We start from the raw sequence: 27183 nt of genomic DNA, 5'->3' as shown, positions 1-27183 counted from the left end.
TTCTACCTTTCTCCTTGGCCCTTATTTCACATCTCTATCATCCATGATCATCCTAGGATCAGAGGACTAGTTGCTCCATCTATCCCCTGGTTGCTGTGACCTCTGACCTTTGACCTCCTGATTATAATGTTGGTGATGTAGAAATTGAAGCTCATTCTACTGTTGGCCTCAGTGCAGTCTTTCCAGATAATGACTAAATGACTAAAATGAGTGACACCAGGCAACGGGGCATCAGGCTAACATCGCTATCAAATATTTCACTTTACTGTTGTTGAGGAGGATCTCACACGGCTCCCAGGGCATCACACGCAACCTGCATAACAGCCCTGGTTGTTGAAGTGCAGTTCAGCGAGGCATTACGTGACCAATTATGTGGTATGCATAGAATGTGGTAGAGTAAGGTGATGATGTATAGATTCATATTGTTATATGCAAATCATAAGAAACAGGTCTTTCACCCCCCCCCCTTCCCCCCTTCTCTTCTCCTGTAAGTAAGTACATAGGTACTGGAATGTGACAGAGCAAGATCCCCATATTCATATTGTTATATGCAAATCAGGAGAAACATGTCTGGATGTGACAGAGCAATCCTCCATACCTCCAGGATATAACCCAGACCTAAACCCCTATACCTCCACGGCATAACCCAGACCTAAACCCCCATACCTCCAGGATCATAACCCAGGCCTAAACCCCCATACCTCCAGGATCATAACCCAGACCTAAACCTCCATACCTCCAGGATATAACCCAGACCTAAACCCCTATACCTCCACGACATAACCCGGACCTAAACCCCTATACCTCCACGACATAACCCGGACCTAAACCCCCATACCTCCAGGACATAACCCAGAGCTAAACCCCCATACCTCCAGGACATAACCCAGAGCTAAACCCCCATACCTCCAGGACATAACCCGGACCTAAACCCCTATACCTCCACGACATAACCCGGACCTAAACCCCTATACCTCCACGACATAACCCGGACCTAAACCCCCATACCTCCAGGACATAACCCAGAGCTAAACCCCCATACCTCCAGGACATAACCCGGACCTAAACCCCCATACCTCCAGGACATAACCCAGACCTAAACCCCCATACCTCCAGGACATAACCCAGAGCTAAACCCTCATACCTCCAGGACATAACCCAGACCTAAACCCTCATACCTCCAGGACATAACCCAGACCTAAACCCTCATACCTCCAGGACATAACCCAGAGCTAAACCCTCATACCTCCAGGACATAACCCAGACCTAAACCCTCATACCTCCAGGACATGACCCAGTCCCACCTTGACTGTTATCACTTGCTCTTCTCCGAAGTTTAACAAAAAACTCTTTTTACATTTCACATCTCTATCACCCATGACCATTCTAGGATCAGAGGACTAGTTGCTCCATCTATCCTCTGATTGCTGTGACCTCTGACCTTTGACCTCCTTACTTATAATGTTGGTGATGTAGAAATTGAAGCTTATTCTACTGTTGGCCTCAGTGCAGTCTTTCCAGATAATGACTAAATGACTAAAATGAGTGACACCACGGGGCATCAGGCTCACGGGGCATCACACGCAACCTGCATAACTGCCCTGGTTGTTTGTGCAGTTCAGCGAGGCGTCCACTAATATGTTTTCACCAAATATGGCGTGCATCACACAGTCAGGAGAGACTTGGTCTGGAATGTGACAGAGCAAGGACAAACTAATAGAAATTTTGGTAACACTTTATACAATGAAATGATCATTAATAATGTTTACTAATTATTAGTAATGCTATAATTTATGTTATTTTATCATTCGTTTGTGTAATATAAAATCATTTGTTTATAAATTATATATTGTATCATAGCTTTTTACCCTTTTTACCGTCTCTTACCAGCTAAACCTTCCCATTTAATCTCATCTCTCTTTGCTTTTGCAACCGTTAACTCCTGTACCAGACCTCAGGACTGGCTGATCTGAGAAATACTTGAAATAAGTAGTGTGACTACAGGGAATGTTCATGGTGCTTAAAGGACATAAAAATCTAAGTTCCTCAGGACAATTTTTCTGGAATGTAATGTGACAGAACAAGTTTGGGAAGACAATGCGTACCAATTAAAAGAAAATTGCGGTGACGTGAACCAAGGCCGAAACCAAGGACAGAGATAAAAAGAGAGAGAGGGAGAGAGAGACACTAGTCTCCTCCATACAGAGAGACGGAGGACGAAGACCCAAAGCATCCAGAGCGACTTCTCCTCAACACCGACCTTCACCCCCCAGAGACCCAGAGCTCCTTCACCCCCCAGAGACCCAGAGCTCCTTCACCCCCCAGAGACCCAGAGCTCCTTCACCCCCCAGAGACCCAGAGCTCCTTCATCCCCCAGAGACCCAGAGCTCCTTCAGCTCCCAGAGACCCAGATCTCCTTCAGCTCTCTGCTCCTCTACCAAACCCTCGGACGGTAAGAGAACCTGAGGCTCTTCCTCCCTCTGCCTCTCTCTCTCTATTTTCATTGTGAAACCCAGACCTAGGGCCTCGTACCACCTCACACCAAAATCAATCTTTTAGTTTGATGATTCTGATTAATGTTGCAATAGTCAAGAACAGGCCTAAGTAACAGATCATTGATTAGGCCTACACACAGAAAAATAAAGGTGCCAACTGGAATCGAAAATGGTTCTTCGGAGTGATGCCAGAGAAGGCTAGGAGGCTAGGAGACAAGGCTAGGAGGCTAGGAGACAAGGCTAGGAGGCAACCCAAAGTGCTCCCATTTACAAAACAATTGGGGAAAAACCTATTTAGGGCAACTAGAGCAAAGATTGAAACATTGGTTGCTGTTGGTAACTGTAAAATTTGCAGCTTATTTCCAACAGACATGAGACAGAGGCCTACCTGGCCCTACACCAAATAAAGCTTTACAATAAATGTTCATCTTAATGTTAGGTGTAGGGGAACCTATGAAGACTTTGAACTATAACCTAATTGTTTAAAATTACCTTTACCTTTTCACTCTAGGAGTTTTAAGACAGGTGAAGGGCCGTCTTAAAGTTAAGAAAAAAATCAAGAACAAATTTGAGAACTTTCATTCCAAGAATACCATTTATTCCTACGTTTTTTCTAAGGAAGAAATATAAGAAGAAATTTAAGAAAATATATAAGAACTGTTTTTGAGAATAGCATTTTTTCCTACTTTTTTTCTTAAGACTATAAAATGGCACTTGAGAATTTTTTTTTCTTAAGAAGGTTTTGTGAATCCGGCCCCAGGTTCTAATCAGAAATGGTTCTTCTAATCCTGCCATCACTAACTGGCGGACTCCGGGCCGGATCCGGACCCAGTGACGGTTCTGTCCGGACCGCGACCCATTTTTGATCTGTTAATGAAAGTAAGATTGACGGAGCATTTTTTTTCCCACGGGCGCAGTTATAGACCATAGGCGCAGCTAGTTCAGTTCATACGGTAATCGCTCAGTGGATTGAATTGACGGATTGACGGCAGAAGCTTCAGCTTCACTCATAACGGAGCTACTTCATAGAAACAAGTTAAATTCACTTGAACACATTGTTTTATCACATTGGGTTGAAAATGGAAAGAATGTCTAGTTTCTTCTTTCTGGACATTTTCACAACACATCTTGCCAGCTCCGCGGCTCACATTAAACTGTCTGTGCTTGTCATTTGATGGTGCGTTTGTTTAATGTCGCCCAGCATCCCGGCTGAGTGGAGTTTTCCGTTTTTAAGTGCTGTGATTGGCCCGAAGGTCCAAACACCGCCCAGCCGGAAAACTTTGGTTATAAAATGAACCGCGTGATGCCCCTCGGCTGTGCCGTGGGAAAACGGGACATGAAAGTTACTATATACTGTATACTATATACTGTATAGTAGCCTATATAGTACACAAACACACACACAGCTTCACTTTTTCTTTGGGCTCAAATCACTGTGGGTGTAAAATTGGTTATTTCCTGCCTTGACCACATCCTGACGAAGGCTCATATGAGCTGAAACACAACAGTCAGTTTTAGTTTTATCTAAACTGCCAATGTGAAATTAAGGCTTTTAACTTTTGTTATCACCACAGACCCTCTCTGGTTTTTAAATCATTCTTGTAGCTCCCGTTCTGAAGAGCTCCTGTTGGTTGCCATGGACATTTTTAAAACCAAGTAGCGCACCTTTGCTTTTTCCACTAAGAAAATGTTATACTTTTATACTTCACACTTTCCATGCCTTTTCCTTGAGTCATTTCATAATTGTTTATGACAACAACCAATTTAAAATATGCTATTCCTTTGTGTGACATTAACAGAATGTCATTTATCACACTCTGATGAACCAGTCATGCTGCACAATCCACCAACAACTTTCCTCACATTATTTCCTTGCTGCTAAATTAACATTTCTAAGCCTAATTTATGAACACTCCTCTGCACAGTTCTGATTGTATATACAGTATGTTGCACACGGATATCTCATACCTCTGGAATAGATCCATGGACTTATCTGAATCTGCATTTATTATTTGCATTATTTGCACTGTCTCTATTGTTGTATATTATGTACATTACCTTTATTTTCTTTTATTACCCATTTTCTTTTATTACCTTGTACTTCACACATACTTGACTTCCTTGGCATTGTCCGCCAGTTGCTGCTGTGGCACCTGCATTTCCCCCAGGGGATCAATAAGTGCGATCTTATCTTATCTTATCTTATCTTATTAGTTGTCATTTGTACAACGCAGGAGAAAAGTGTGAGAATTTGTTTCCCTGTGGAATAATAAAGTATTCTATATCAGTGGAGTATTAACAAGCAAACAGTATGGATATGAAAGATCATAAACATAAATCAATCATAGCAGATTTTAGGTTATCATTAAAGTGGACAAGTAGTATTTGTGGTACACTGTGCTGTTGTAGTCATAGCCGTCATATTGACATGATTTTCAGCAGATTTTTCTCCAAGTGAGTATATAGCATTTTCAGATTTGGCCAGTGACGTCATGTCTGCTAACTGACCTCCTTGCGTCTCTTCCAGCCGGCTCCATCATGCTCCACTTCCTGCTCTACCAGGCTGTGCTCAGCCTGCTGGCAGGTAAGCACCTCGCCTCTGCAACACATTCCTATTGCCTCTTTCCTCTTTGGGATTGACTCAAGTTCTCTGTAGTACTTGCAGTAGACGTAGCAGTAGAAGTACATGCAGTATTAGCTGCAGCAGCAGAGTCAGAAGTGCTTTATGTTGCTGAGTGGTGCAACAAGGAGTTTGACCTGGTTAACTGGTGCTGACACATTACATGACACAGAACTGATACTCTGCTTACAGGACAAAACACCAGGACCTCATATAGTGCAGACAACATGTGTGACAGTAGACTCGACATAATACAATATAGCAAGGGCATCACTTTGTGTTGAAAAGTGGTGGGGACATAAGGGCTCAGATGAAACATTTTTTTTTAAAAGGTCTTCAGCATATGCAACTTTAGCCAATGTAATGGGGGGATCGGTATGAGGTCAGAGTAGATAATTATGGCGAGAAAAAAATTGCATAATGGCGCATCAAAAGGGCAAAGCCTAGATACTACAGAGTGACAATATGAAGATACTCAACCGCACAAGTCCAGTCATCCATCTGCATCAGTCACATCCTCAGCTGCACCACAAGTCAAGAATTTGTTAAAGTTACTGATCGGCGCACGTTTTTGGGTCATTTTAGAGTCAGTGGGCTAGGGGGGGGATTCTTTTTTTTTTTTTTTTTTAGCTTATGTTACTTTTTTTGGACAATGCACACTTGTTTCTTCTATATTTACATTGCATTGTATGTTTTCTTATTGTGTAAATAAACCTTTCTCAAAGCGTTCTCATTTGTTAGTTAACGTTTCTTGGTGCAAGCTATTTTTCAAAACATTTTTAACAAATTAGTGATCGGGACAAAATCAGCCATTTCAAAAAGTGGTGGGGACATGTTCCAGTGTAAATGACACCTGTGCAATATAGACTATAAATACAATACACATACGAGTACAGTGTTAGTGTTAATTTTCACAGCATTTGAATTAGTCTTTTGATGAAAATAGCCTTTAAAAATGTAGTTAATTTAGTTGTAAATTTAGTCAGATTTTAGTTATGGAATATTCATTAAATAAAATTATAATGGCCTTTGATTTTATCCAATTAAAGTAATTACATTATACGTCCACTTCAACTGTTCAACCATAGAATAGAAGAAACAGCGCCACTCTTTTAGTGCAGATTACATTTAGAATCAATCATTTTCCTTTTTTTTTTTCTTTTTTTTTTTTTATCAAACATCAAGTGGCTGTACTATACTGTAGATCTAAACAGCCAGGACCTTCACCTGGATCAATAAACCTTCAAATACTGACAGAAAATGTTTCCAGACCCTGAAGGGAAAAGCAGCTCCAAGCAGCAGAATAGACAGAGCAACTTTCCAAAAACATTTGTCATATTTTTGTCAACATGAATGAAATAAAATGATTTGATCGGTATGAAACCCTTCCTTGTTCCGTCTTCAAGTCAACGTTTTCCCTGTTGTCCCACCATCTGACTGTCTTCACACCAGTCGTGTCTCTCCATGTCTTACTGGTCCAGGTTCTGCTGTGCAGGCGGAGAAATTCGGACCCGTAACGATAGACATCAGCACGTGTCCCATCACATATTTTGGACAGACATATGACAAGATCTATGTGAGTAAGATGAAGCCTCATTTTCGAAAACAGATTCATGTCTTTCCACCTACTGTGTACCTTTTCTACACCATTTGTTTGTATTGTTTTATCTTAATTTTTATTGTTATGTTTTATTACTGTGTTTGTTGTTTTATGTTTTATTGCTTATTTTATATATTGTTTTATTATTGTGCTATTTGTTCTCATTGTTTTTATGATTAACACCTCATGATTCCTGTTTTTACCCTGTAAAGCACTTTGTAAGCCCTGTTTTGGAAAGGTGCTATATAAAGAAAGTTTATTATAATTTACTATTATTATTACTGGCATTATTGAGCTTTTTCCTCCCCCTTTGGCGCTGATGGCTGGTATCAACTGGTGTTTGTCCATATGATTAATCTGAAATGAGCCTGAACTCTGAAACTCAACTTCCACGTCGCTGACAGGAATAATGTTCAGAACAGGTTCAAACTCCAAACACAGTTCTCACTCTTTTTGTACACAGAACGAGTTATTTGCATTTTAAGACATTGTGCTCATTTCATGAAATGTCAGGAGAGCAGGCTCGGTGTTTTGTTGTCATGTTCTGTTCTAATTTCGTTTTTGAGTGTTTTTTTATCATAACCCACCTGTCTTCAAATGAGAGTTCCTCTATGGGACAGTGAAGATTTGAATTGAACTGAGCTTCATTTAACCGAATGAGTTTGACTCCAAAATGAAATGTCCACCACCTGGAAAATAAAGTCACACCTCTAATGAAATCATTACTGACATGAAAGTAAAACTCATTTTGTAATAATATTCATTTGTTAGCAATTTTAAGACCTTTGTTTAAAAAATACTAACATTTATAACGATTTGAACGAATCAGAAAAAAATGTTGGTTCTTTCTCTTAAGACATTATTAGTATTGTTATTATTATTATTGTTGTTGTTATTTTATTTGCTGTGTTTCTGATGTTCACAGATCTCTAAGGATGTTATGTTAACAGCTTGTTTCGACGCAGCAGAGAATCCCCTTGACTGTGTTTCAATGGATTCACCGGACATAGACGCCGCTGAAGGGACGGTAAATACAGATGAATTACCCGTCGGATCGCCTCTTCACGCAGCTCTGTCAGCCATTAAGACTCCTGGGAAATGTCACGTGTCAGTGGTGACCAAAGCGAGCGGCAGTGATGCTGTGAGTCTTCTTCAGTTTCATGGCTAGTTGATATCTTGTGTTATTGTCTATGGTTCTGTATGAAATTAACAATTCAAATACATTTTTTATAAGAAAGGTTATCTAAAACCAAAGTCTTTTATAAAAGCCTTTTGGATGCGATTTCCTTACAGTCTCTGTATCTCGTCCATTTACTGTTGTCAGCTCACTATGGAATTCCACGACTTTGGGACACAAGCAGCTGTAAGGATCAAGACGACAGCGCTCTACGCTTCTAAATCTCAAGTTGTAAGTACAGAATGTGTAAGACATAAGTGTGGAAATCTGGCTCATTTGATATGTAATTAAGGATTATTTAAAGGGGCTCCTGAAATGTTTTAAGGGTTATTCAGAGTTTTTGAGTGTGTGATGTCAAATCAGTCAGCCAGATGATGGAAAGATGGTTTATGCACACTCACACACACATACACACACACACACACACACACACACACACACACACACATGCACAGCTCAGTGTGGTTGTACTAGGCAGCTCCCACGTGGAAATGTGTATTCTCTCTACTAATAAAAGAGCATGAATGATCAGTCAACTTTGGTTGTAGCAGTACAGACTGTTACTGTGATTTTCCTGGTAGAGATTATTCAGTCTTTAATTTTAAATCAGTGTTCCTCTAGATGCAGATGCATGACACAGTTTGTGTGTGTTTGTTTTTTTCCAGTGTCAATTTCGATTTCTTCAATTTCGTTTTAGTTAGTTTCCAGTGTGTATTTGGTAGATTTAGTTTAGTCTTTAGATTTTCAGTTATGGTTTTAGTATTTCTGGTAGAAAAGGTTTTTTATATGTTTGCAACAGGTATTTGTGTAATACAAAAAAAATGTAAAATGTATTTACACTAATTCTTCAATTAGCGTTTAGTAAAAATAGCTCTTTCTCACTAAATCTCCAGCCAAAGTTCATGCTATTTTTTATCCTGCACAATATCAATGATAAAAAGCTAAATACATTTCAGCTATATTTTTATTTTAGTTTAGTTTTACAAGGAGACAAGACAGTTTTAGTTCAGGTCTAGTTCTTCCACAAAGCGGGGCGGCTGTGGCTCAGGAGGTAGAGCGGGTCGTCCACTAATCAGAAGGTCGGTGGTTCGAACCCCGGCTCCTCCAGTCCACATGTCGAAGTGTCCTTGGGCAAGACACTGAATCCCAAATTGCTCCCGATGGTTGTGCCAGCACCCTGCGTGGTAGCTTGCCGCCATCGGTGTGTGAATGTGTGTGTGAATGTGTGTGTGAATGTGTGTGTGAATGGGTGAATGCAGGCATTGTAAAGCGCTTTGGATAAAAGCGCTATATAAATGCAGTCCATTTACAAAGTCTTGTTTTAGTTTTTATTTGTTTATGACAATCTGCAATCATCTTAGTTTTACTTTTAATTTATGATAATAAACATGTTTTTTGTTTATTTCTTTCTAGGATATATCCATGAAGGTCACGAGTAAAGTGGTTCAATCAAATCAAATCAGCAGCGATCTTGCAAATATAGACGTCTACTATGAGCTGACCGGATGCAGACATGAAGGTTGGTTCCTAAAGAGCTGTCTGGGGCCCCTTAGGGAAAAATTGTTTAATATTACTGTATTTCATTCACTTTAAGTTAGTACACTCGTTAGTACCTACCACTTAAGAAACTAATTTCATAAACTTTCCCTCACCTCCACAGGTACCTTTCATAAAGTAGGTGGCACAGTTGAGGAACCGAAAACCTGCTCCAACAAAGAATGTGATGCGACTGGAGTCTTCACTGATGAGTTCACTTGTGGCTCCGCTGCCTGGTGCCAGGGCAACGGAGAGTAAATATGTTTGTTTTATATTTGGAAGAAAGTGTTGTGAAATATGTGAAGCTGCTTTGGTATCAGGCTTCACCTACCGATGAAGAGTTTGGTTCCAAAACAAAATCTCAGCCATCTGGGACTGAAGTGACTCCTACTGGGACAAAATGATTGACAGGACAGCTACAACAAATGATCGTAGTTTTTAAAGAGAGTAGAGAACTGAAGTCCTTGGTTGACTAAATGATTGACATCACAACATTAAACCAAATGATGGTATAGTTTTTAATGGATAGTAGAGAACCGCGATTGACAATATGTGACGATATTTAATGATGAATTTCAGGTAATGATGTTTTTTCCCCAAATGGATATATGTTGTTTTGGAAATGAAGTCTTCATTATTGTCTCTTCATTATACTGTATATCAGCACAGCTGTGATTATCTTTAACTTAATCACAGCTGTGCTGATATACAGTACAGCAGCACGACCTCGAGTGTGACATTGCTTTTATACAACAGTTCTATAAACAAAAGCTATTCATCAAGTGATGGTAATTTGAGATAACAGATGATTTTTGTCTTTTATTTGTCTCCGCCAACAAAAACAGTTTCCTCAGGATCCCACTAACACATAAACTCTATATATTAGAACAGCTGTAGTGTAGTGGAGTGATAGTGTTTTAAGTTTTAAACTTTGAACCAAACCAACCAGCTACGAGATTCAGATTCAGAAAAAAATATACATAGGCTATATGAAAAAAAAAACAACAAAAAAACAAAACAAAACAAGGGTACAAGACTGTAAGAATGTTTTTTTTTTAGAGGGAATGAACTAGACATCATCCTATACAGCACTGCGAAAGATGTCATCTATTCCCTTAATTTTTAGTTTTTATAGTGTTAGTTTTCATTTTTTGTTCCATTATCCATTTCGTTTTAGTTAGTTTCAGTGTGGGTTTGGTAGTTTTAGTTTAGTTTTTTATTTATTTTCAGTTCAAAATCTGCAGTTACAGATTTTCTTCAGATATTATTGACTCTGTTATCATTACAGGTTGCTGTCACATCCTATAGCCTGTACTGACATGTATCTGATGTCTGCTGTTAGACCCAAACTATAAATCATTCAATCAATCACTCACTCTATACTGTGTATATCAAATGAGAATTAATCAATTTACGTATAAAAGTTACATTTTTACAAATTAAACGTCCTATTTAGATTATTATTTTTTTTTTTTTTGCTTCTTTATGATTTTGTATTATGTATCTTATCATGCTGATGGTGACACCCTGTCTCCGTTCATCTTTTTACTCTTCGATCTGCCCCTCCCCACCTCCGTCAGGTGCATCCCACCACCCCGCATGTGCACCATGACCGGCTCCACTATCATCGACATCTTTGGCAGAATTTCGTCTACCTCGACACGGTGTGGCCACACTCTGATGAGGCCCTCGGCGACCGCGGCCTTCCGGGTGCTCGGGCTCCTCCGGGAACGACGCCGTAAAGACGTCAGTTTTCTGGACTCGGTGGTGCTGCAACTGAACAATGACAAAACGGTTCTCATTTATCTGGAACAAGGGGGGAGAGTTCGGGTAAGCTACCTACCGCTATCCCTCTAGGAGCGAGTGTGTCAGTGTGTGTCTTTGTTTCCTTGTCCTCACAAGGATAGAAAAATTAGGAAAATCCTCCAAAGCGAGGACATTTTCCCATCACCACTTCTACTAGGGATCGGTTTGAGGTAAAGGTTAAGGTTAGGCATGCAGTGGTGAGGGTTAAAGGAGAACTGTCAGATGTCATCAATCTGTGATGTTCAGTACATTCCAGGACTTATTTTGTGATGAAGTGACAGCAGAATTTAATTTGGGCAAACGGAGAATCTACAGCGGCTCAGTTGGTGAGGATGAGACGCTCTGCTCTGCTGCAGCATCACTTCCTGGTTTAGACTGGGAAGACCGGCTGGACTTTTTGTAAAAATCAGGACTGGTGCAGCTTTAAAAGCAAAACAAATATATATATATATATATTTAAACACTCTAACACTGAGTTTATAGAAGAGAGACTTGAGTCAAAATCAGTGCTGCTTTGACAGCAGGTCAGCAGAAATGTGCCAAAAATCTGAGTAAAGATGGGGGTTAAATGTTCCCTACTGAATCCACTCTCAGAAATCACTGAGTGCTGCTGTCTGTGTGGAGCAAATGTACACATACAGTATATATATATATATGTGTATTTGTAATGTTTGAGTGAGTGTTTCCTCCACTTTGCCCCTCTGATGTGATGCAGGTGGACAGCGAGGTGCAGACGCTCAGCGACACGCCTAAGACGGTTCACGGTGTGGAGCTCTCTAAGGACGGGACTGGAGTGACTGCCAAGATACCGTACTCAGGGCAAATAATTCCTGTCTTCTTCGATGGTTACACCGTGCAGATCGACATGACAGGTACGGAAAACTAAACCCTGGATGGATAAAAAAGGACAGTAGAGATGTTTGTAGTAAAGACGTTAGTAGAGACGTTTTTTGTTGGAGTGTTCAGAGAGAAATACAGAAGTGAGTGAGGTTGTACTTGCCTCAGTCTTTGCTTCAGCTAGTCCAACCAGTTTTCCATGGAAAAAAAATCACAATCTGTGGGCTGCCTGTCAAAAATCTGCAGTTACAGATTTTCTGCAATATTTACAGCCTTTAAAGGATACGGCTGGTGTTTTTAAACACTTTCTGACGTCCCACGTACTGTTTTTAGCCGTCAACCCGGAAGTCATTGGCTCCAAGTGTAAGCTAAAAACCTTGAAATACAGCTCACAAAGACATAGTTTCCACTTTAAAAATTGCTGTTACTGTTCTTGAGATGGAAAACGTGTTTACGGTTGTTTGAGGAAAAAGTCGTCCGGCCCGGTGCATCATGATGATGAAATATGCTGCAGAGCAGCAGCTTGGCTCTGTGACGGGTTTTTAATCCTTTTTTTAATACAATGGAGTTCTATGGCTGCTGGGACATGGCTGCACTGGGACCCGGCTACATGGACGAGGCAAAATCATTGCTGATTTTGTTATTTTCATAGGATTTGTTGATGGTAAGAAATGCATTAAAAACACCAGCGTTATCCTTTTAAGACAATATAAAATGTACATTTTAATGAAATTGAGATAATACAAAATTATTATAAGAATGTAATATAAAAAATAGAATAGGCCTATAGGCTGCCATAAAAATGTAATTCATGAAGATTATGGTTAAAATTGCTAAACCCATGCTGTATATAACCTACTAATCAAAGGTGTTTTAACCAATCAGAACTGTTGTCATAGTTTACAGAGACCACGCATGACAAATTACGTCATGCCTCAGCTGCTAAACCCTCAGTTCAATGTTCAACTCCCTGTGCTGTAGTAGTGACTGTCTCTGTTGTCTCTGGGTGGTGAAAAGCATCCTGGGAACTCAGGCTGGAAGCCAGTAGAGACTGAAGTCTCAGTCGTCCTTCAGTCACATCTAGAGGCGGTGATATGCAACTTCAATTTCCTGCATAATTCTCAACATGATCTCATAAAAAGTATGAAATGAGTTTGAAATGAGCACAACCTCTGAAACACAGATTTACCTGCTGTGGACACGAATTATGTGAATTACGTTCCTCCACCACAAACTGGATTCTGTGACAAAAACATGACTGGGACATGACATTTTCAGCTAAAGTCTGGTTAAGTTAAAAAGGTTAAATTTAGGCTAAAGCAACTTTGGTTAAGGTTTGGGTAAAGGTTACATTAGGGTAAAGGTTTGGGAAAGGCTTTGGTCGGTTAAATAAGAAAAACTTTCACGAAAAATTTAAACCTGACTTGACTTGCGGTAGAATTTCCTTCGTACAAGCTAGGAATTGAACTCTGGTCTCCGGCATTGAAATCAAACTCATCGCCCATCCAGCACCCGAACAAACACCCTGACTGTCCACTGAGCTGCTGCACTGAGACTCTACTTGCTGTTTATAGTCGTGCCTCCTTCACGTATATATAACAATAATAATAACTAGAAATTTTTTCTGAAGAAAATTTGTGGGCTTGCTCCAGCAAGACAGGTTGAAGACAGCTGAATTAATTACAAAGAGTTTAAATGTCTTTAAATTTTGAGTATTTCAGACTCCGCTCACAAGCTTTCAATTCAAATCTTAGGCATGACAGTGAAAACTAAACTTATAGTTAACAATAATGTTCTTATCTTTCTCTTTGATCAGTTCAAAGTAATGTGAATATTTCCAAGTTCTGCAGTTTATTGTTGTGTTCATTCTGAAAGCGAGTCGTAAGCTGGAAGCCTCCACCGCACCACAGCCTGCTGCAGTCTGCTGTAATAACATCATGTGGCGTACAATAGGCCTACCTTCATTTTTTTTTATTTGCACTAACTAAACATTTAACCATTTGAAAGAAAAATAGAAGTAGCAAAATGTAACTTTGAGAAAGTAACTAATAACTGATTACATTGAAAAATTGAAAAACTAATGCTACTCACAAAAAGGTAATCTGATTACTTACTAACTTGTTACTTTGTAACGCGTTATCCCGCGTTTTACATCTCTATGACGCGGCGGGGCTGAGCCTTAGGCTTTGAGGGCTTCTTATAGCGCCCCCTATGGGACTGAATACAGAACAATAATAATAATAGGAATCCAAATAATGAAAAAAATCAAATCAAATCAAAATCAGGTCACATGAACAGGAAAATCAAAAGGACTTGCTGTAATAATGTTCTTGGTTAGAGGTTAAAAGGCTGCTGTTCAGAAGCCCATGTGTTCACAGTTTTCTCTACTGTCTCCCTCTCTGCTTCCCCACTGCCTTGATAAAGCAGAACAACTCTAAAAGGAAAAAAAGAGTGGACTGTCCTCTCTTTAGGTCCACTGGCAAAGGTCTGCTAGCCATTCCACAAGTAAAGAAACCTGGCGACAGGGCCTTCTCTATAGCAGCTGCTAAACTGTGGAATAGTCTCCCGGAAAACATTCGATCTGCTGATTCGGTTGACGCATTAAAACCCACTTTTACTCGCTGGCTTTTTGTTCTTATAGATCAGGTGTCTGTGGATGTGTGTATACTCATGGCTGTGTGCGTATGTGTGTGTGCCCTGTATATGTCTAATTATTTTATTTTTCTGCTCTTATGTGTTTTTTTTTATTCTTCTTGCATTTTTATTCTTATCTTGTTTATAACCAATCTCTGTACAGCACTTTGGCACAGACTTGCGCTATATAAATAAGCTTGAACTTGAACTTGAAAAAAATATAGTCTCGCGGCTTCATCTTGACCACACTGGCTGTACTGTGTTGTGTTGTGTTTTTCTGTCATCATATAGGCTCACTGATTTGTCTCAGCATTTCAGACATTTTTTAAACCTTCACTCATCTGTTGGAAGTTGGCTGAGCTGCTCCACTGGTGCAGCTGGGCGTTAAATGCCTTGCCCAAGAGCACCTCACGGCACTTGTTAACTCATTCGATTTCCCCTCCATTTGCATTTTCAAAAACTACCATGTTGCTGTCGTTTGCATGAATGATTGCCAGCTGTCCTTTGGTGTGCTGCCATGTATATCCAGTTTTCCCTCGAGGTTTCTAAAGTTTATTGATCTGATCTAACACACATTTTCTCCTGAAACCGGACAGATTACAAGGGACCACGTGTGCATGGTGCATGTGGCATCCCAGGAGACTCCACGTTTTTATCACTGACCTCAATGAAGCATCCTTCATTCAGTGCCAGCGGGTAAGGGCTCAGTCGCAACTTAAATTTTCTTCTGACTACTAGTGAGGTTCAATTACAAGGATATGAACTGCTTATTGACAATTACAATATGTAGTATATCCTGCTTACTGGAAAATATGTTGATCACGGTTTATTGATGAACGGGTTTCAAATATACTGTGGGGTTCTTAAAGACAGTGGTTGGGTACTGTGTGTGTGTGTGTGTGTGTGTGTGTGTGTGTGTGTGTGTGTGTGTGTTCACATTGACAAATCAAACCAGGAGAGTGGTGTTGATCTCATGCTGTCTGTCGCCCCCTAGCTGTGACACGAGTTATACTGACACTCCTGACAGTACGATCGACTGCGACGCCATGACTGCAAGGTAAGAATAGACACATGTCCCACTTTTTGATCAATAAAACACCACCTTATTGTGGCAAAAATAAATCTTGATGATACGTTCATCTGTATGGTATATTGTATGGTACACCATATTTTCCATGTTTTTCGTTTTTTTTTAAACCCTCCTAAACTCAGTTTATCCACCTTTTTATTTGGGGAATAGATTTTACCACCTGTTCAGGCTGACAGAAATATAGAGGCATAAATTCATAGTATACGTCACAGTAAGGAGACTCAAAACTTAAATGTTATTTAAACGGGCGATGCACGCCGGATGGCCCGCTTCAACCTGGCAGCTGAGACCGGCGCCGACGTCACCAGCGCTCTCCTATTGGCTGAGATACTGAACGGAGTTAGAAGGAGAACCAGACAAAACACAAGCAGACTGAGGATTCATGTTTTCTCCTGTAAGTTGTGATTTAGCTTTTAATGAGTTCCTGTCCTCATGCCAACTGTGCAGCTAGCTGCTGAAATAAGGATGGAGCACGTGACGCTCCGCCGCCGGGTGCCTTTTGCACTTGATTTTACGGCTAACTCCGCCTACGTCAGGCGTGAATAACAAGTGCAGCCACTTCTAGCCTCACCTTGATAGACACAGCCGGCTCCCTGCTGGCCCCGCCCACAAGACATGCCCACAGGAAATGGTTTATGCCCCAAAATGTACCATCATCATTAAAAAGACAATTTCAGGCAAACAGGGGATTTAGGCCTGAATACACAGACTGATAATGTAGAATATATATATTATTTTAATGTCAATGTATGTAAGAATGGATGGATGTAAGAATTCCTTGCTGGTTGACCAGCTATGCAGAAACCTGGGGCCGTATTGAGCTTCTTAGTACTAAGAGTCGGTCAAGGTGATGAAATTGTATTGGTGAGTACTTTTCTGCTACTGGTTTGGTTTGTTTTATTCGCCAAAGTTTGCCGGCTGGGTGGTGTTTGGACACCAACTGGAGAATCACAGTGCTTAAAAACGTTGTGACACGGGGAGGTTTGGGTGCGGGGTGTGTGCTGGGGTTCACAAGGGGCCCCGATTCAATTCTTGCATTCTTGTGAAGCTCATGATCAGACCTATATACGCTACACCTGTATTGCATTTAGGCTTACATCTAGTAAACAAAATTACACCCAATAATAAAACATAACACAATACTGTTCTGAAAATCCCTTCCTCTTCTTGTTTATTCTAATGACGTTTTGCCTCATCTTGACTGCCAACTGTTCTTCCTCATTCTAACTCCCTTTTCCTCTCTCTGCATCTCTGGAACAGGTGTAATCTACTGATGCAGGAGCCCTTCACCACTTGCAACATGCACATCCCCCCAGGGCCCTATATATCTGCCTGTAAAAACATCTTGTGCAACTACCCAGCGGGGGACGATCTCCTATGCCAGCTTCTGGAGGCTTACGCCACGACCTGCAGCAGCCATAGCAGTGACACGCTGGACGGCTGGAGGGCGACAGCCGGCTGCTGTAAGACTGTCCTTCAGTTTCATTGGGTTATGGTTCATGAGAAGAGATGAGATTAGAGGAGATGAGACTGATTAAGATAGGACAAGACAGGATAATACAAAACAGGATAAGACAAGATAGTACTAGACAAGACAATAAGATAAAATAATAAGATGAGATAAGATAAGATAAAATAAAATATAAGATTGGATAAGACAAGATAGGATAAGATAGGTTAAGACAGGATAAGATAAATTGAGATTAGATAAAATATAAGATTAGATAAGATCAAATAGGTTAAGATGAAATTTCAGTGATTCCCTTGCGGAAATTTGTTGGTCAATGTGGCAAATACTAATGGCACAGCAGAGAAAAAAAACAGAAAAGAATAGAATATATAGAATATAAACAATAATACAGTGAATGGACCTTATATAAACATATAGAACCTAAGTTAACCTAGGCAACCTAAGTTAAGTAGAAATCTATGACTTAAAAGTATATTAAAAAAATGATGGGTTACAACAGTATGTGAGTGTGCAAAATAACAGCAAGTTAATGAGCCAAAGAATTCACAGATAATATACACGTAATGATAATATAACAAAAATATCATATCTATATACAGTATGTATATATACAAATTAAATGCTGTATATACAGTATGAAATAGGTGCAATATTTATTTGGTTTACTTCAATTCCAATCACTCAATCAATCAAACTTTATTTATATAGCACCTTTTGCGCAAGATTGCAATACAAAGTGCTAACAAGATTTTAAACTAATGTAAAGCTTCTCTCTCTGGGCCTTAGCGCCGACCATTAGAACCTCTGCCTTATCTTTGTCCAATTGCAAGAAATTATGCAACATCCACAAGTTAACATGATCGATACACTGAACCAGTCTATCAATAGGGCTGATATCGTTGGGTGATATAGAGATATACAGCTTAGCTATGAAAATCAATCCCATGTTCCCTGATAATATTTCCCAGAGGTCCCAGGATTGAGCCTCGAGGAAAGAAATTACCAGGTACTTACCAACTACCAGCTACTGTTGAGCTATTTCTAATGTAGTGGTTCTTTCCAGGAAACTTCCTAAGAAATTAGCAGTTCCTTTCTGGGAAATTATTAGGAAATTGCGGACCCAGAAAATAAAGCGTTACCTCAACCGAATACAAAAATACATCAAAGTCAACTTTTCCACCCTAGTCCAGACCAAAGAAACAAAACCCTTAGAGTCAGGCTTATTTTCGTGTTAGACACCAGCTAGCCCAGGCCAAATCTGGACTGGGCTGGCCTGAACCGATTATGAAGCAATGTCATCTCATTGAATGTAGACCTGCTGTGGCCTGTCTCTCCTTCCATCCATCTACCCATCACTCTGGACTTTCTACTGTCCAGTAAAGAGGAAATGACAAAAAAAATAAAGAGCTGGGGTCTAACACAACACAACGCCACGCATTGTTTCCTTATCAGCACACTTCCTTGACTCACTTCCTTGTCACTTTTTAAAACATTTGCTCTGTATCTCCTCTTGTCTGTCTGCCTGTCTGTAGCTGTTGCCCCGAAGGCCTACTGTCAGGACAAGTTCTGCAGTCCTCATGAGTTCTGTGGCGACAGGATGAGCAACACTGGTGGAACCGAGAACGCCTGCTTGTGCCGGGCCATTTATGCCTCCAGCTACAGGGCGACGAACTCCTTTGGTACGACAGCTTTGACGCCAAAAAAAAACAACCCCCACAATATCAACTACTAGCAATTTCCTAATCCTAAAAGGCTGTGAGAGACTGTGGAGAATCCCTGCACTATACACATTACCCCTGCTTTTAGTTCTACAAACATTTCTAGGAGGCAGAAATTGTGTCATTGGCAGAAATTATGTCACACTAAAGAGCTCCATGCTAAAGAGCTAAAGAACCACAGTTTTTTAGGGGCACAAACTGGCAATGGAATGTGAATGGAAAAGAAGGAACTATATTTTTCTATTTTACTATTTTTCATTCATTCATGACCATGGCATTCATGATGTTGGAAGGTCAGCAGCTAGCTAACTATCTTACCTAGATAACTACAGGCTGGTATGGCAAGTTTGAACTTGGAAGGTCAGCTAGCTAACAACCTGGATAGATTGCATTTTGAGCGGCAGTCAGTCAGTCATCCGACACTTAACTCCCTGAAACCAATGATAAGGAACCTGTGTCATTACAGTACGTTTATATAGCGAACGGTACGTTTACATGTTTTGTGTTGTATATTTTACTTCTCCAACAGTCTGTCAGTCAGAACACACCGACCTGAAACACACTGACAGGAAGCATTAGATGAACCAGTTTACTGTATATCAATCTTTGTGCTATCTAGTTTTTCTTTTGTATATATTTTATCTTTTGTTATTGTAATTAGCTTACAATAAGTATGACTTTGTTCTTTGGTCGACCGTATACGATAGAACGAGTCACAGAAATGCAGCAGTAAAAGCTTCAGTGGGTTTTGCTTATTTTGGCATACATTAATTACAAAATACACAAAATGAAAAGTAATGTAATGAGAAAACAAAAATCCCAAAACTGTAATACAGTAAAATTGATGCTGTTTACTGAAACAAAAAAATCACCACAAGTCATACTGTCCACTTGAATTTGTCTGCTGCAGTAGGTTTTGAACTTTGAAATGATTCACGAATTCAAGAATTTTTAAAAGTGTGGTTATTAAATGAAGAAAATATTCACAGTTTAGTCCACATAGAACGTGTTTTGAAAAACTGAACTCAGTATTGAAAAATGCTTGTAACCAATTGTAAAAAAAAACACTGTAAACCTTGGCTATGAATTTTCACACAACTCAGTTTTCATTGAAACTCCCACATTGCTTCTTCATATGAGGAACCATCTAACCGGTCGTTTGGCTGTTAGTTTACAGCTGTTCTGCTGACAACGACAATGTCGAGTTCATCACTTTACTTTTGGTTTGAAACTGACAGTATGCCTGTGTGTTTCCTATGTTTCCTTCCATGTTGGTGTCGGTTACGTACATATTGAGCGAGACGAGAGACGTAGTTCACTGAGCGCTACTTTACTGTTTTAGGACAAACTGCGACTTTCTCGACTTGCAAAATTATCTTTTAAATTGACAAAACATCATATGTGTAATTCATGGCACAATTCAAACGGGATCAAGCAATTATTTGTCTCTCGCCGTTGACTACCGTACATATTTTTTTCCAAAATAAGGTCCCATGGTGGACAGCGGGGGAGGGGACTTAGGCTCTCTATTGGGTGTACAGGCTATGTTCGTTGCTCCGCCCACTGAGGTTTCACTCAACCAATGAGATTATTTCTGCATCCAGACAGCCCTGCCTCCAAGAAATGTATGTAGAACTAAAACTCTAATCTGCCTGTATGAATTTCATTCATTCGGGGCTTTAGTGGACAAGAAAACATTTTAGATTTTTTGTCACTATTGTGTGTATGTGTGCATTTGTGTATATACAGTATGTATGTTTGTGTTGACTCACTTTGTCCGTCCTGCTGGGTGTTCAGGTGACCCGACGGTCTGTTCTCAGAACTCTGCTTCGTTAAGCCTGGCTCGTTGTCTCCTGGAGGAAAAAAACATCGACTACTCCACCTTACACCTCAACAAACAGACCTGCAAAGGCGTGGTGGACAATGGCATGGTGACCTTCAACTTCGACAGCGGGGACAACTCCTGCGGCACGGTGGTCTCGGTGGGTGCTCTCCCACACCCCAAATCCCTTCCACCGCTCTCCTTAGCTTTTCTTAGCGGTTCTCTCTTATGCCATGCTGTGGAGTCACAGGAATATTGTCAGGGCACAGTGGCTAAGACCCTCGCCCTCCTTACTATCGGTTTCTTGTAATGTTGGTGATCTAGTAAGCTTATTCTAGTGTTGCACTCACTGTACATTGGTTTGGATAAGAACATCAGCTAGAGTAGATGCCTAAAATGTAAAATGTAACACGAGGAATCTAAAGATTTATGAACTTCTCATTTAAGTTTTCTGCACCTGAAAGCTTGTCCGATAATAACGTCTGAATCCCCCCTCACTCTGTAGGCAGAGAAAAACCAACTGATCTACAAGAATGCCATCATGGCGCGGAAAGACGGGTCTGGCACGGTCACTCGCATGGACCAAGTACAGATTGACTTCTCCTGCTTCATTTCTGAGCCGGATGTAAAGAGCATGGGGCTGGGCATCAAAATCAAAGACAGGTGTGTGGTGGGTCTATGTAGTTCTAGAGGCTGAACCCTAAATCACCTTTTTGTTTCAACCTTTAACCAAGGAAGGCTGACCGAGCTCCATGGTCTTATTCAGCTACACTTCTACAGTTTGCCAGTGAGGTTATTGGGGGTTAAGTGCCTTGCTGCAAGGTACTTTGATGGTAGTTGAGGGAGGCGAGAGCGTTACTCATTCACTTTCAACACCTAGATTTTCTCAGCAGGGTCCAGGGATTTGAACTGGAATGGCACCAGAGGTTTGCCAGTTCAAATCCCTGAACAACAACCTCTAGGCTTTCACAGCCCCCAACTGTATCTTGCCTCTCTGAGGACATAAGAATTTAAAGTGCCAGTCTAAAATTGTCTTCCATTTGTAATTCTTCCATACTCCATTGTGCCTTAACTTAGTGGTTAACTTCATTTTGTGCTGATTAAAGCTTGCTGTAGTAAAGTTAGTTAGAGTAGAAGACAGCTGAAGTGTGTCTGTCTTCCCCAGCTCTGTGGTCCAGGAGATTCAATCTGGAGAATGGACTTACACTCTGACCATGAACGCCTACACCGACTCCGATCGCACACAAGCTATCACTTCGAGCACCGAGATCAAGCTGGACGAGAGGATTTGGGTGGAGCTAAAGACAGATGGGCTGGATGACAACGCGGTTGCTGTGGTGACCGACTCCTGCTGGGCAACCGATGAGGCATCGTCCAGTGCGAGCCTGAATTACAACCTCATCACTTCAGGGTGAGGACACTCAGAGGTGGCACCCTGTCTGTGAACATGGGGTGCTGACTTCTACCATTTCATTGGTGCCATTACCAGAACGACTTATAATGAGCAGAGGTGTGACCAAGTCGATTTTGCTCGAGTCCCAAGTCAGTCTCAAGTCTTAAGGCATAAGTCTCAAGTCAAGTCTCAAGTCTAAATGTAGTCAAGTCAGAACAAATCAAGAGTCCAGTATCAATTTAATATCCTAAATAAAACTAAATATCTAGGACTTTTCAATGCAATATGGTTTTAATAGGATAAAAACTTGGTAAGAGCATCATGAGTTTGATTTCTATAATCAGTTTCAACTTCAATAAATTCAATCATTCCATACAAATTCAGAAAACAGAATTTAAATTCAGTCGTCTGCTGGAACAAATCTCATCACTTTCAATCTGAGTCATTTACACAAACACAAGATCTCAAGTCAAGACTTTAGAAACCTTTTCAAGTCATCAAAGTCAAGTCTCAAGCAATTAAAACTGATTCAAGTCCAAGTCATGTGACCCGAGTCCCCGCCTCTGATAACGAGTGAGCGAGTTCAGTGTCTGGCTTTAAAGAAACTCCAACAGGACAGGATGTCTCGTGGGGGATCAAACCCGGGACGTTGTGGTTACTGGCCAGTCCCTGTAACCACCAGCTACACCAGGTGGTTCAGCCTACTGATGTCATCTCTGTCATTTCTCTGTTTCTGAGCAGCTGTGCTAACACTGCTGATGGGACGGTGGTGGTGGTGGGCAACGGAGTGGGAACGTCCAGCTACTTCTCCTTCAACATGTTCCAGTTCTCTGGGAAAGCTGGTGACGTCTACCTGCACTGCCAACTGAAGCTGTGTGTCAAGAAGGGCAATACCTGTGTCCCGGTAAGCCTGGCTGATACCCTGTTACCCTTCACCTATTAGCCTATTTTCTTTTGGGTTTTTATTCTCTTAGCTCTTTAATGAACTTTTATTTTTCTCGGTCTTTTATTAGAATTTTATCCTTTTCATTTTGTCTCGATGCTTTTAATGTTTTATGTAAAGCACTTTGAATTGCCTTGTTGCTGAAATGTGCGATATAAGTAAACTTGCCTTGCCTTCACCTTAATAGTGTTGGATCAATACATCGCTTTGATCGGTACCTCTGATATGATGCAGTTTGTCTGATATCACTGCAGAATTGATCAATATTACACTAGTAGTCCATGGGAAGTCCTTAACCTGAATTGATTGTAATGTGACATTTTGTATTCAACGTATTCATGAATATGTATTATTATTATTTCAGGCATGGAAATGGTCACATTGAAAGATACTGAATATTGATACAAAAAGCAAAATATCAGCTATCAGCAGGTTCAGTCCATAAATATCAGTATCAGCCTTCAAAAGCCCATATCTGTCAAAACCCCAGAACTTAACGTCTCTGTCTGTCTTAATCTTTCTCCCAGGTCTGTGGAGGTGGTAAGAGAAGACGCAGATCCCTCAGGTCTAAATATGAAGATAAATACCCCGCCCTCATCACCATGGCCTGGACCAATTAGGTAAGGGCAGAGTTGCTGCTGACCAATAACGTCAGAGCAGAGTCCTGGCAACCAATTAGGTATTATTAGGATTATTTCCTCGTTCCCATAGTGTGTTGGGTTTCTCTGCCTCTGCGATGTGTGTAACATTTGTGTCTGATAGTCTTATCTGGATTGTTCTTTGTTTAGTTTCTTTTGTGTGTTTTTCTTTTTTTGTCCCCTTTTCCCTTTACCCTTCGCTCGCTAGGCCGTCATTGTAAATAAGAATTTGTTCTTAATTGACCTGCCTGGTTAAATAAAGGTTAAATAAAAAAAAAAAATAAAAAGGTAAAGGCCCGGTCACATATGCTTTGTGCCCAATAAATTATCTCTGCAGTCCGTGATGAAAAAGGATATGATGTCACTGTTGTCTCCTTGGAGCCGAGTTAAATAAGCAGCAATAAGAACTGTGTGCCCACAGCAGAGTTTCTATTGGCCAGATGTGACCGGGCCACAGAGCAGGGTTAGGAGCAGACTGTGACCAGTAGGGCTGGGCGATATTGACAAAATCAAATATCATGTTTTTGACCCAATACCTCGATATCGATAATGTGATATTTTGGGGATGAATACCGGTGCTTTCAGAAGATATTTACACATGAGAAAATTACGATAAACAAGCATTAGCAGGCTGATGTGGATATGATGGATAATGCAATGCAATAACCAAAATCCCAGAGGATCTCTAGTCTGATATCACGATATTGATATCATATCAATATATCGCCCAGCTCTAGTGACCAGTTAAGACGTTTTGACACTAAAACTTGAAACATTAAAACTTGATTCATCTCCCATTCACTTCTGTTGGAAACCATGCAAAGGCCGAGTTAGAAAAATGACTATTCAATAAATTTAATGTTTAATATTTAATATTTTAATGAGAATGTCCTTCCTTTCAATTCCAGTTTTGGGGAACAGACACCTGCGTGGTACAGTACGGGGGTCCCGTCTAATCATTGTTTGCTCTGGTTTTCTCCTCAGGTTGTTTCCATGGCGACTCGGACTGACCTACAGGCTCTAGACCCGGACCGACCCCTGACCGAGAGAACTAAACGGTTTCCTGTGGGATTTGCTCAGTTATGTTGCTGTGAACACATGCTAGCAAACAAAATTGTAATAATCGGACACCCCTACTGATCTTCTCCTATCTTTAAATTGGTCCACTCTGGAGTTTCTGGGGTTGGGATGGTAGAAATGATTTCTACTGGACTGGTGAAGTACTCATTAGATCCACTGGGGACATCGTCTGATTTGAAGCAGCTCACACAGGCAAAATAATGTAGCTGTCACATTGGCCCAGTGAGAGTAAATGTAAACATCGGACAAGGCACGTTAGCATGTACAGTTTTGCAGTGACATGTTTGAGAAAATCTTTCATGGGATAACTTTAAGCAGAATGTGTGGGTGGGCCTTCCTCAGTAATTCAGTCAAAACAGACACGACAAAGAGAAAAAAGTTTGATGGATCTTAATACAGTCCTGTGGAGACAGATATCATATTTTATCATATCATATCATGTGAGGATTCTCCAGACTGGGGAAGGGCGACACTGCACCACCTTTATAGAATTTATACTAACACTATTCTAATCTATGGTGAAGGGAAGAGTGTGGGGGAAGCTATAACTATTATATATCTACAGCTTAAAAAAAAACACAAAAAAAAACACTACTGAGTTCATATTAGAGTCACCAAGAGGATAATTTGGTCCCTGGAAAACTGAAATGAGCAGTTTGGCAGTGGAAGTGTTAAAGACTCCATGAAGCAGAACCTCTGCTCCGTTCATGATATGTTGTGTTGCTGATAGACTTTATAAAAACATCTTTTTTTTTTCCAGAAACTGAGACAGTCAAAGTCTGTGCAGCCTTAAGCGATGGTGATAGAAACGCCAAGAGAGTGAGAGTGCAGAGTGAGAGTTTCCAATTGAGAAAAAAGTGAGTCAGGAGTAACTTCACCTGACTCTGTTTTTAGATTTAGATTCTTATCAACTAGCAGCCAATTCTCCAATGTTCCTCCATGATGGAGACACAGCTGGCTGGAAGCACGTTGATGATGAAACTGCAAAACCTCTGTGAGTGGACACAAATTATTTTGGGCTATTTTGTGGGTAAATTTCACTTTTTTTTTTGTCAATTTTTGCTAATTGCTAATTTTTGCTTGCTTGGGGGTCTTTAAACATACATTAACACACTGCAGATGAACTTGTTGACCTTTAGGCTATATAACAAGCAACAAACCATGAATTTATACATACATATATATATATATATATATATATGAAGAATCATACATACAAGGTAATAGAGATTTTGATTAGGAAGATATCCTTCACTGTAACATGACCAAATAACTGGATTTTCCTGGCAGGGACTAACATGTGATGAGGGTTTTATTCTCTAACTTGGTGCTGTGGGTTTCATATTTAACTGTCTACTGTACAGCTATGCAGACTATAACTACCTTAGTAGGCTACTGAATGAAGAAAGTAAAACTCCAGGAATTAATGACATGAAGAGAAAGTGAGCTCCAGGTATAGATATCCAGTCTATGGGAAACCGGTCAGTTTGAACGCTGTATCAACATGTGCCTGAGTTGATTCCAGTTAAATGCAGATTGTGACTTCAGCTGAAATGTAATGGAGCCTAAACTCTGGTCTTATGCTGTTGTGCTGTATCTTTATGTTATCAATAAAAAACAGGAAAGTGGGAACAAGCAAACATGAGTTTTGGGTCATTTATTTGATTCTTTATTTTTTTCTTGAACCTTTCGGCCACTTCCTGACTTTAATTTCACATTTTGGTATCAAATTAATTTCCCAATGACTTGAGGAACAACGTCATTGTCATTAACATGGCAGTTACAGCAGAAGAGATGCTATATTTGTGTGAGTCATACGCCAACCTCTGGCAGCTGTATAGGTAGCAGCCATGCTAGCTCCACTAAGAGCCACACACACACACACACACACACACACACACACACACACAAGTTCTCAACGTTGGTTCCTCAACACTTTGTTTCCTTCAGAATAGATAAAAACTCAGAAAACCCGACATAAACAACACAAACACAAATGTTTTTTTCTTAAATAAATGTTTTATAGCTCACATTCAAAGTTGTCATAAAGATGTCATATTATAATTCTTAAAAAAATATCCATCCATGCAACAACAATAAAGGAAAACAACAAAAAAAGATACTTTAGGGGTGGTAATATTTATATTTCTATAATATATCTTTTTTCTACAAGAGAAACTCACATCTATGGAGAGCCAGATGACATCACCACAGAGGAGACCAATCACACCTCGTCCCTTTTGATTGACGTGCATTTTCACTGCAAAAAATGACAAGCTCAGCAACTGTTTTAACCCACTGAGGCTGATCCGAGCTTATTTCT

The 27183-nt window shown here is 40.3% G+C and overlaps 1 protein-coding gene across 1 annotated transcript; it reads left to right on the top strand.

Moving 5' to 3' along the window:
* Nucleotides 1-1653: 1653 nt before the first annotated feature.
* On the top strand, nt 1654-23762 carry LOC139647063 (uncharacterized). Its single transcript, XM_071522888.1, has 19 exons — nt 1654-1670; nt 2274-2452; nt 5023-5079; nt 6597-6691; nt 7641-7856; nt 8040-8123; nt 9306-9411; nt 9553-9682; nt 11009-11258; nt 11950-12106; nt 15302-15401; nt 15700-15762; nt 17056-17258; nt 18799-18945; nt 20782-20966; nt 21312-21469; nt 21972-22217; nt 22941-23103; nt 23670-23762. Exons 1-19 carry the CDS (start codon nt 1654-1656, stop codon nt 23760-23762), a joined length of 2649 nt encoding a protein of 882 aa, XP_071378989.1.
* Nucleotides 23763-27183: the final 3421 nt, after the last annotated feature.

This window comes from Centroberyx affinis, unplaced genomic scaffold (assembly GCF_046629955.1).
Source record: "Centroberyx affinis isolate AG114_WGS23_722 - 3 ecotype Tasmania unplaced genomic scaffold, CSIRO-AGI_Caff_v1 ptg001041l_1, whole genome shotgun sequence".
Classification (NCBI taxonomy): domain Eukaryota; kingdom Metazoa; phylum Chordata; class Actinopteri; order Beryciformes; family Berycidae; genus Centroberyx; species Centroberyx affinis.
The sequence above is the reverse complement of the archived record's forward strand: the minus strand, read 5'-3'. Positions and strand labels throughout refer to the sequence as shown.

What these genes read in the sequence shown, in the direction of transcription:
- LOC139647063 (XM_071522888.1), top strand. An exon ending in ACGCTTCTAAATCTCAAGTT is followed by an intron (nt 8,124 to 9,305) that starts GTAAGTACAGAA and finishes ATTTCTTTCTAG; the next exon opens with GATATATCCATGAAGGTCAC. An exon ending in GAGGGCGACAGCCGGCTGCT is followed by an intron (nt 17,259 to 18,798) that starts GTAAGACTGTCC and finishes GCCTGTCTGTAG; the next exon opens with CTGTTGCCCCGAAGGCCTAC.